At 28.6% G+C, this 11,518-nt stretch overlaps 1 protein-coding gene across 2 annotated transcripts in view; it reads left to right on the top strand.

The window, feature by feature from the left end:
• Positions 1-532: 532 nt before the first annotated feature.
• LOC126903618 (glutamate receptor 1-like) overlaps positions 533-11,518 on the top strand; it is a 101,902-nt gene continuing 90,916 nt past the window's right edge. For both annotated transcript variants that reach the window (XM_050681935.1, XM_050681934.1), the window contains exon 1: positions 533-678. In XM_050681935.1, coding sequence (XP_050537892.1) covers positions 570-678 — 109 coding nt within the window. In that variant the 5' untranslated portion in view covers positions 533-569. The remainder of the gene's footprint in view (positions 679-11,518) is intronic.

Here is an 11,518-nt window from a genome sequence, read left to right as displayed (position 1 = left end):
CGTCGCTTGTACTTTTATGTCTAACTCCATTGATTGGAAATTATTCACATGATTTACTGTGTTTCTACAATGACAAGGAAAATATTTTTATATAAATGCAGGCAATACTGTGTTGTCGTTTTACCTTTTTGTTATTACCGAAAAATCGACTTGTTGAATTTTCGGAACACAGGGATAAAAAATGGAAATGGACTCGAAGCACGTAAAATTATTTTTGTTCGTCCTTTCACAGTACCCAGTGTATTGCCTTCAGTAGCCGTCCCATTGTGTCAGTGACCAGAATGAATACGTATATACATTTGCCATATAAACGAAGAAAAAAATAACACAACAGAAAAAATGCACATATTCCCGTCGTTTGTCTCTTCGCCCACACCACATGATTTATACCGACCAGAGACCCGTTCACCCTTTACGCCGCCGTGGGGCGCGCGCACATACACACACTCGTATACACAAACAGCATCCTCCGCTGCCGACGGGCAGTCGCCTTGCGCCGTAAAGCTCACATTTTCCACGGCGGCACTCTCACGGCCATTCAGTTGGTGCGTGTCGTCCGAACCGGCAAAATGGTCGAATTTCGAGTTACCCGCTTTTGTCTATTGCATTATATCGTATTCGCCACAGTCACCACGACAATCGGTGCTGATGGATCCGTTTACGAAAAGATCCCTTTGGGTAAGTACTAGAAAAATTCTTAAACGACACCGAGACAATATATTGTAGTCGTGTCTTTATGGAAGTTTAAAACACGGAAAATAATGTAGTCGCATCACTTCAGTGTACATAAACTATAAAAGTCGTGTATTGCTCGGACAATTTCAACCCAGATAATATTTAATATAAAAACGAACATTTTTGTTTTGTGTTTTTTATGTATACAACAAATTAGCGAAATGTTATTAGCGAAATTCGTTAATCCAGTGGTTTGGCCAAAGTAAATAATAATAAATCGTAACGTAATTAGACGTGTTCGATTGAGTTTATCAATTTGAATATATTCAATCAAAATAAATTAAATAACATAAATTATAAAACTTAGTACAAGTACGGCAAATACGAAAATCATTGACACGTATTAATCGATATAGATGACTATTTGATTTTTTGACAAATGCGGCGTGTTAATATAATCGAATTAATTTCATTGTAAAATTGATGAAATGCAGTGGTTACTGTATCAACAGACGTACAACGCGATGATTGCGATGGCAAGATGTGTTACTAGAACACCCTCATTGTTTTAAATTTGTGTACAGTATGATATACATACAATACCCTTAGCGTTTGGTTGATTTGCATAAAATGATCATTATAATTAGAATCTGTTTCAATATCTCTGCTTGCTCACATTTTCCAGTTTTTCTCGTAAAAATATTAATAATTTATAGAATAATATTATGTTTGAAATTCATGTATTACTCGTATTGACACAACAAGATAGATTACACTTTCAAACTATATTTTCTCAATTTATAATCAATTTCAGTGTTTCACATTGAGCTACAGTGATATTTCTGGAAGTTCTCCAAAATGTGATAAAATAATATAATAGCTATAGAGCTTTATTATTATAGTCTTGGGAGCTATTATAATGAAGTGAACATACCGCAAACATAGCATACATAGAGTATTATAATTTCATAACAATACATATATTTTTATTATTGTATCATGAAAATATTAATGATAACATTGTATGAGTACAATAGTTTTTCGTTTGAAAAAGTCGATAAACTGAAATTTTTGTATTTTCAAGAAGTAAAAATAAATTAAAAAGAAATGATTTACTAGTCCGTGAAGAGGGTTGTCAGTGTTCCAAGAAAAACATTAAAATTGAAAATGATTTATGTCGCGCAAAATCTAAATAAGTATTATATAACTATTGTTCAAATTGATATTGTCAGTTATCTTGGAATTTTGTTTAAAAATCTTTTTCTAATCTCAAAGTTGTGTAGTCTTATTCAAAAATTATTGAGTTATAATAATTGTCCCTATTAACTACCTATTGAGTTAATTGATTTTCATTCTAAATAAAACAACAATTATACAAGAAAAGCAAATCGTTTGAAAGCGTTAAAAAAATAATTTCAAAAGATGGGCGGTAAATTCATTCTACAATATCTGTCGATTTTACAGATACTTGAGACAACAATGCACTCTTGGCTAACGCTTAGACAAATAATATCAAAAACGCAGAGTAACTGAAATCTGGTAGGAGTGACGGTTGTCATGTGTCTGAAGTTGACTTTAACGAAAAAAAACTCTTGCTTAGTTTTTAGATAAACATTGAACAAATTAAACTATTTATTTATTTTTTTTCATCTTCTAACAAACAAAATTTCAATCTGTTTTCGTTGATAAAATAAAAAAAAACTCCTTTACTACTAAGAGATCTTGTTATGCTCATTTTCATACAAACAGTTTTTAAAACTTTTATACAGCAAAATGGTTGATCAAGTATTCTAAATTAAAGGTTCTTGACGCTTAAATAGAAAGATAAAGTATCAGTCGTGTGACATACTTTTATTTACTTAAATCCTGATCATTCCAAAATTAATAATAAAATAGGGCAATGAGCAAATTATTTAATAGAAAATATTTTCTATATCAAACTAAAATACAGCTTTACAGAAAAATATTTCGAATTATAATTCTACAATGAATATGAATAAACTAAAATAAAATTAATAAAAATGTTGTAATAATAAAACTTTTAACTTCAATGTTTCTCTCTTAAAATACGCCTAGTTAAAAGATTTAGTACCTTAAGGTTAAACTTTTAAGGAAATTTATTAATTCTGGTTTAGTTTTTTCTTGGAAGGCTTTTGTAGTAAGTACTTGTTACTTCAGATGTNAGTTTTTTCTTGGAAGGCTTTTGTAGTAAGTGCTTGTTACTTCAGATGTATACTTTCGACATTTCTAAATAATCTGTGCTACGGTTATTATTTTGTTGCAGTGGTCACATAAGGAGACGTCATATTTTTTATGAATGATTGGATGTACTTTACGTGGTCTATCTGAATTCTTATTAGAATGGTATTTATTTTTTAATTCTAACAATGTTCCTGGATTCTTAAACATTATTTTTTGTTATTTTTTTTAAGTGTTATTAATAACATTGTTATCCCAATAATAATGCTAATTGAAGAAAGATTCTTTTTTATTATAATTAGTATTGTCATTAAGAAAAGCATAATTGGTTTTTATTGTATTAAGATTAGTGGTTGCTGATAAAGCAGCTTTATTATCTTTTTCGTTGCATCCTATATATGTATCCTATGCTGTATATTGGTATCCATATAACATTTATATTCTTGCTTTTTGTTAAAAGATTCAATATTCAGTGGACAAATGGTATTTTAGAATATGGATTTTTAATTGTATTAATGTAACTAAAAAAATCGCTAACTATTAGATATTTTGAGTGTTGGTTAAGAATACTGGTTTTGGAAATTTAAATGGCTTATTTAGTATATTTACAGTTATATCCATGTCATCATTTTCATGCTGATGTTTCGAACTCGTTGCAGAAATCCTCTTTAAGAGATAGCTACAGGTCCAAGGTTGTAACTATAATGTCAGTTTAGAATTATTTTAAATCGGTAATCATTTGATAACCGATAACGTCAAAATGATTATTTTTTGTTGTTGGTGGTGTTATTGTCGTGTTTGTTGTTTGACTGTCTGTTTTTTATGAAGTTGTTTTTACTGTTGTTTTTGATATTCAATTTTTTTTTAGTACAATAGAAGTTTATATCATGAACAAAAACAAGTATTTTGTTGTTAAAATACCATCTAGTCGAATTATGGGAGAAGTAGTTATTCTAATTGATTATTTCGATTAAACTAGTGATAATTATTTAAAAAAAAAAATTATCTGTTCAGTTAAGTTTGTGTGCAACATTGCTGCTAGCAAAAGATAAATTTATAATAGCAATGTATTCTATTGATCGGATTTATTCTGGTTAGTTTACCATTATTATTTTCAAAAGCTTTTTCATATTCATTATTTGTTGTATATAACTAGATTATGTGTTGGCTATTTTAATCACCGACTAGTAAAAAGTATTTAGGCAGTTGTTTGATTATGTTTTTAATGTCGCTTTTAATAGAGTGATATTGATAAGTATATTTACCCGACATACACTGTGATTTATTTATCATAACTCACTCAATTAATAACAGAATCAAAAAAATTAAATTTTTTTTTGATATCTTTTGCTACATATTATTCTTATATAATACTTATATAATACTTTTCAAGTATTATATAAAATTCAAATGTCATTTTACATATTACATTTTACAATTCAAAATATGTGTTCTTATTTGAAAAACTAAAGTTGACACCCTTACAAGGCATAAGGAATAAACTTAAATAGTATTACATAGCTGATAATTCAAAAATAATATGCAATTAAAGGCAACCAAAGGTAACAAAAAAAATTAAATGCGTTTAAATTATTTTTATTCAGTAAATAATTTAACAGAATATGATTAAAAATCACCCTATATAGAGTGTGATTTATTAAATATACTACCCACTATAATTTTGTCAAATTAAATATAAATAAATAATAGTAGGTTTTTATTATAAATGGGAACCTATTTTTTTATTATTTATTATTAAATAGAGAATGTCTAAATAACACGATGACAGGTCAATAACCACTATTGAATTATTTTTTCACGAGTTGTTAAAATTCTTAAGTATGGTAAAAATAGTACTTCTTAAAGACTAACCCACTCCTAAGCTTTTTTAAATCTTTAAATGATAATATCTCAAGATGTAATAATACAAAACTGGTTATCAACTTGTCGAAATATTATTTAGACATTTTTCCATTTAATATTACAAAATAATAATAGGTTCTTTTTTAACTTTCAAAAGTTACTCATACGCAAAAAAAAAAATTATCAATAAACTTCATATTTAAAATACTTTATAAAAATACTTCACAATAAATCACAATATATGTAGTGTTCAGTTAGTAAGGAAACGGGTTTCTATTGCTCTCATTGCCTGTAACAATTAACGTGTTTTCTTATTTACTCAACATTCTGTATATAAATATATAAGGTGATTTTTTTATCATAACTCAATCAATTGTAGAATAAAAATAATGTTGAATTTTTTTGGTTAGCTCTATATATATTTTGTTCTCGAATTATTAGCTATGCAATACTTTTAAAGTTTATTCCTATTGCTTGAGGGTTTCAACTTTGTTTATTTAATTGGTAACATACATTTGAAATTTACACAAATTGTTTGAGGTTTTTTTACTAGTCAATGACGCTTGAAATTTTACATAACTTCATCGATATGCCTAAAGTATGGTAGTTTATAAGGCATAATATTGTGAGTTAACTTTTAAAAATACACCAACTGCCAGTACAAAAACCATATCTGTCAATAAACGCACCGTATTTGCGAATAGCGACGCCATAAAAAAACAATTAGCTACCTGTAATTGTAATCACTCATATATAATGCATTTATTGTTTCAGAAATTTGAAATTTTAAAGTTTTATATTTAATAAGCGAATGTAGTTATGTAAAATCTTAAATATTATTTAAAATAAAGTCTCAAAAATTTTTTATAATATAAAATATGACCCAAATTATTAATTGATTTATTCATTAATTCAACTCATTTTAATTTTAACTTAAAAATGTTTTATTTTTTTTTTATATATTTAGAGAAACAACAGTACTTAGTTTATGAATGAATTTTTATTTATTTAATTTTTATTACATAAGTTTGGATACCAATACAAGAGTTGAAGTTTACTCGTCTATTTGATAGGATAATAAAGACTTTAGTTTTTAATTTACAAACTAAAACAACGTCATAAAACACCAAATGGGCTCACGGTTAATCGACGAGACGTGTAACAAATGTTTATGTCTTTTTAAAACTATATTCCACTGATTCACTTCAGAGTAACATGTGCAAGCAATGGCTACATAATAAAATTAGGCGTTTACTTTCAAACGATTAAGTCTGGAGTGATGTATTTACATTTGAACGATTTTTCCACTCTCAAGTTTTATCTCTATTAATATAGGTACATAAATATATTTTCAGCCCAGCGAAGAGAAAAAATATGTCAGTGACCGTTATTCGTTGTTGGGTCAACGGCTATTGTTCTCTGTACCCTTACATAAATGACGGCAATAATGACTGTAGTCTGAAGTGTTTTACATATTGCCATAGTACCGTTGAACCAGTAAAATTTTGCATAAAATTTCACATGCCATCGTTGAAAATTCAGAGGTCATTAAATCTATACGTCCGATTCAAAAGTACCTACAACGTGCACTGAATTATGTCGAGTACTTTTCAGTATCACAAATTGAATGAAAAAAAAAATATATTTATTATATAATATGCATAAAACATAAAACAACGCATGTACGCACTTGTCTAAATTTAACAGTTACAGAAAATAAGTAAAGATAATAACTTGTTGACTTTGTATTTTGTTTTGCCTTTTTTTGTATTTAATGAAATGTTAATTATTTCATAAATTATACTGGTTCAATAAATCATCTAAAAATAATTTTAAAGCTGTCTCGATAAAAATAACAACTATGACTATTTTAAAATAAAATGTTTTATGAAATGTATCAAAAAAATACCACAGTGTAAATCATATTTTCTCAAATGAAATGTAATAAATTATATATTTAACCCTATCTGTGTAGGTAAAACCATAAACATTTTGTCATCATAATGAATTAAGTTTTATAAATTGAAATTTACATAAAAAACACATTTTTACTGTTTTGATGTTGTTAAGAGAAAGAATAGTAAAATAAATTGAACAGTTAGACTAAGAATTTATATATTAGACGTCGACTGTTGGAGCGTGATGGTTGACGTTATGGTATTTTTTTGTTAGAATTGAGCATAAAACTACATTCATATTGATGCGAGTAATAATAAAAGAGATCAATGCGGTTTTTAGTAACATCTGCCATGGAGCCTTTTTTTGTATGTTAAGAGCATTGCTATTCTTCGAGTTTCAAAGAATTCGAAACTTAGTTTCTCGATAGTTGGCTATAAGCAGTTCTGACGAAAAGAAAAGAAATATTAAACTTTTAGAATAAGTTCTGTATAAACTTGTTCCATTTACAAAATTGTAAATTATCGTAACAATAATTCGATAATACTGATAAAAGTGGACAAATAAATAAATCACACGTTTTGGCATGATAATATTAAAAATACGGCAATTTTAAAGAAACTTGTCTATTTTTTAAGTTTATTTTTGTTCAGATGTTCAGTAAAATTATAGTTTACAAAGTATAAATTATTCTACTTTTATGAAAAGTAAATTTATTTTGAAAAATCATTCATTTTTAATTAAATAACAAATATGGACTGAGAGATAAATTAAATTAGGCGAATTCTTAGAAAATTAACGAGTAGCGTACAACTACGAAAAGTAATTATACATTCTTTTTTTGTTATATGTATACTTTGTTTTTTTCTAAAGTTTTTTCATTACCAAAATATTTTTTATGAGAACGCGAATTTCTACTTTGTACATCAGTTATTTGTTTTATATTGTGTTTAAAAAAAATTGGCAAGTTAGTAATGTGAAACGTTAAAATAAATAAATATATTAATTTTAATGTATTGATAGATTTCTAAAAATGTTACGGCGAGGATTAATGAACTTTGAGATAATTTTTCCAATCTTATGGGCGAAAATTCAGAAGTTACAAAAGTCCGACGAGCATTTTGCAATCGCTAATAAAATAACACTTAAAAAAGAGATTGATTATAAAGTAAAATCACTTGCTGACTGGTCGTTAACAAATGATTTATACTAGAAAACTACTAGTAACGAGTACACATAAAATCTATAGCAGAGCAGTAAAGGACCGAGAGACAAAACTACCGTAGCTGTTTTACTATCTATTTTCAATACATCAGACGCAATATTTGTTTATTGTCCTTTATTATAATGACGACAGGACTCAAAGCGAAAATAACACTCATTATTAATCCCAGAAATCTGCTGTTGACGGTCGAATAAATATTACTACATTAAATTGATATATCGCTACGGAAACAAATTTGGTTGTTAAATAGGCGAAATTTTATTATTCTGACAAACAACGTTGCAATGATAACTGGCGCGGAATGAAATATTGTCTTTACTGACGTTGTAAATATCTAGGTAAACATGTTAATTAAAGGGTCTTCTAAATTACATCGGGGCCGTGTTCATTTTCAAAAATTGTCCTCTGGTGCAAAACATAACGAAATCATATTTAAAAGCGACCGGCGGCAGTCGTGTATATTTTCATTTTGGCTCACATTCAAATTGGTTCACAACACTATGTCGTTTCCGTGAAATTGTAATTTGCTGTTTACAACCGGCAATTGGCGTATTCCATTAATATTCCATCTGTTAGTCCCCAACATGTAGGTCGTCAACGAACAAACAATTTTTTTATTTAATTTCAATCGATAACTTTAATTTGTATTTTTGTTTGTGATTTTTTTCGATTTAACAAGATTGGTGCGTTGTATTGAATTTTAAGCGGAAATAAAAGTTTAACTCGGTTTAAATATTTTAGCAGTTCACGTGGGCCGTTTTTATCAAAATTCATTTAAAAGGATATACTTGTTTCGCTGTTAAAAGTTTCAAAGTAATAACTCAAAATATTGCGATTTCAAGTGATGATACAAGTTTTTTATTTTATTATCGCTATATATAAATGCTTTTAAAAATATTGTCGCTATATCCACGAGCTCAAATTTAATTATATTTCTCGTATTAACGGCAATATATTAAATCGTTATGAGAATTAATGATCCGGCAATGTATTTGCGCTAGAACATTTATTTTACTTCAAGACTTCAGATTGCAATGATTAACTCACGTCGATGTTGCTTTGTTAGTTCGTTAATACTTAATAGAATCTACAAAATCAGACATTTAAAGTGCTGAGCGGGGGCGATTATAAAAATTACAATACGAGAGAAAAAGCACCAGATCTTTAATGTGCGTTAGTTAGAGGCGAACTTGTTCAACGGCAACTCTTTGTGTATGTAAAGAGAAATAATATGGCGATTCCAGTTCGTTTCACATAGCGCGTTGTCGAAACTATTTCTTTTTCAATTTCCGACCAACTGATTATAATAACGTTATTGGTATTGATCTCTCGACAAAAACGCATTGGATTGCCGCTGGATATTGTTGTGTATTATGAATTTCATTTCATAGCCGTCGCAGCATCCGCAGGTTGCTAATTGGCGGAGTAAGAATATCCAAAGGTGTAGAAATTCGAATAGTACAAGAAGTGTATAATATGTAAAAAAACAAGCGTAATCCCAATAATATAAAGTGTATATGTGTGCGGGAAAAGAAAAAATATAGTATCCACCCTAATCCTGTTTATCGCGATGTGACGAAGGCGGCAATTGGAGATGAGGGTCGAAAAAGCTGAAAGCCCACAAAAGCGCAGTAAGGGGTGACAAGCAGCTTCGGGTTGGCCGCAAAGAATAGTGTTATTTTCTCGTTATTTATCGCGTCAAACTCGACTTTTCCCAGCCGTTCCTATTCTTCCTCTAACAGTCATCATCCTTTCGTCCCCAAATTTCTAACCACACACACAAAGGTCTTGTGGACTTCAAAAAACGGCGTGTCCGCAACACATTGATTACACCACCACAGTCACTGTATGTTATGTACGCTCGGTACAAACCCACACATTGTGTACATATTTTACGGTCCCTTTTCTCTGTAAATCCTCGACCGCAGGCTATCACCGGTAGACCCTAGTGAAACCTACTTACAATTTTCTATTGGTGTCCCTACAATAAAAGAACCGACATAAACATAGCAGCGCGAAACACCGTAATGGTTTTAAACTGTTTGGCTTTTAGCGCAACACACCTATTATCAACAAGATACCCCGACAAAAAAAAAAACATTAAGATAAAGTTTTATTTAATTGTTGAATGTGAGTAATTTTCATTTTCTATTACTTTGTTATTACCTTCTACATGAAGATAATGGAAACTATTAACGTAACACCGAACTTTAAAACTACAAACTCGCGGGAAAAAATAAACCACTCTTCCGTTGTAAATTGAAAAAGTACATTGTACGAGTCTACACGTTTTTTGGTTAGAGTGTTGAACTCCGTTTGTCTATGTGTATAATTTTAGTTACTATGCATCGAGCCGACAATATAATATATTGCCAACGTATATGTTGTATTGTGAGTTATGATGGAAGATAAAATGAAGTTTAATACCATTTTTTGTCCCTCATTTTTGCATAATTTTTCGTGACGTTTGAAAATTCTGGTTCACGAAAAATATCGTGCGAAATATATTGTTTAAGTTAGGGAATACTTATATAATACGAGAAAAAATAACACACGAATAAAAAGAGGTGGAACGTCGGCTGGAAATGTGTTTTTATTTCAATGTCAGATATGAGATATTGGTATTATACCGAGATGTATTTTTTATAAATACTTTTCTAGTAAATTACCATAATTCACTTTTCTCGGACGAGTATTCCAATAAAAAATTGTACCCGGTAAGTAACCGCGGTCAAATAAGTCCAAGGTTGACTATTGAAAGCACTACGTGACTTTTTGACTTGCATATCTCACTAGCAATCGTCCTTTGATAGCAACGATAAATAATGTCGAATTCCGTAAGATCAGACAGACAGCCGACAGACGTGTGCTATATACTTCTCTTGGACTTTTATTTAAAATCACCTCATCATTTAAAAATTTAATAAATATTAAATATATAATTTAAAAAAAAATTATTCTTCAATTTAATGTTTTATTTTTTTCAAACTAAATTTCAATTAAATTATTTGTTACGCGTGAGAAAAAACTTATCGTGTTTTGCTAAAAACTACAATTACATTTGATTTAATATTATGACATTTATTTTGTATCATAAATATAGAGAACTCGCATTTTATCTTTATTAAATAACTGAATATCTTTCTATAAACTTTTATCTTTGATTCTTCAGTGTTATTCACTAATTCATTCTTTATAATTAAGCGAAAAGTAACAAAAAATAAACAAAAGGAATTGCTCCGAGTTTAAAAGGCGTGACCAAAGATATGAAGATAATATTTTTTTACACTCAAGAAGCAATTTACTTTATGCTAATGAGAGAGTCGCTGATCTTCTGAAATCAGTAACTTAATTATTTTAATGTTGCCGTAAAAGCTTAAACGCAAAATTTATTTTTTTAAATCAGTATATGTTCATACTAGTATATTTATAATGGTGTATGTATTTCTTCATGTATATGTAAGTATAAGCATTAAATATATAAAGATATTTGATTGCTTTTATGTTTTTATAAAAAAAATATAACTTTAGAGGAAATGATTATTTTTGAAACAAGTTTATTGAAAAAATATTTTTATATATTTCATACGTAGTAAATTAATGACAAACCTTATCATACAGTTTCAAAAATTACTTCTAATATTTATTATAATAATATAT

Source organism: Daktulosphaira vitifoliae, unplaced genomic scaffold, assembly GCF_025091365.1.
Source record: "Daktulosphaira vitifoliae isolate Bord-2020 unplaced genomic scaffold, ASM2509136v1 Scaffold_4, whole genome shotgun sequence".
Taxonomy (NCBI): domain Eukaryota; kingdom Metazoa; phylum Arthropoda; class Insecta; order Hemiptera; family Phylloxeridae; genus Daktulosphaira; species Daktulosphaira vitifoliae.
This window is presented reverse-complemented; position numbering and strand designations above follow the sequence as displayed.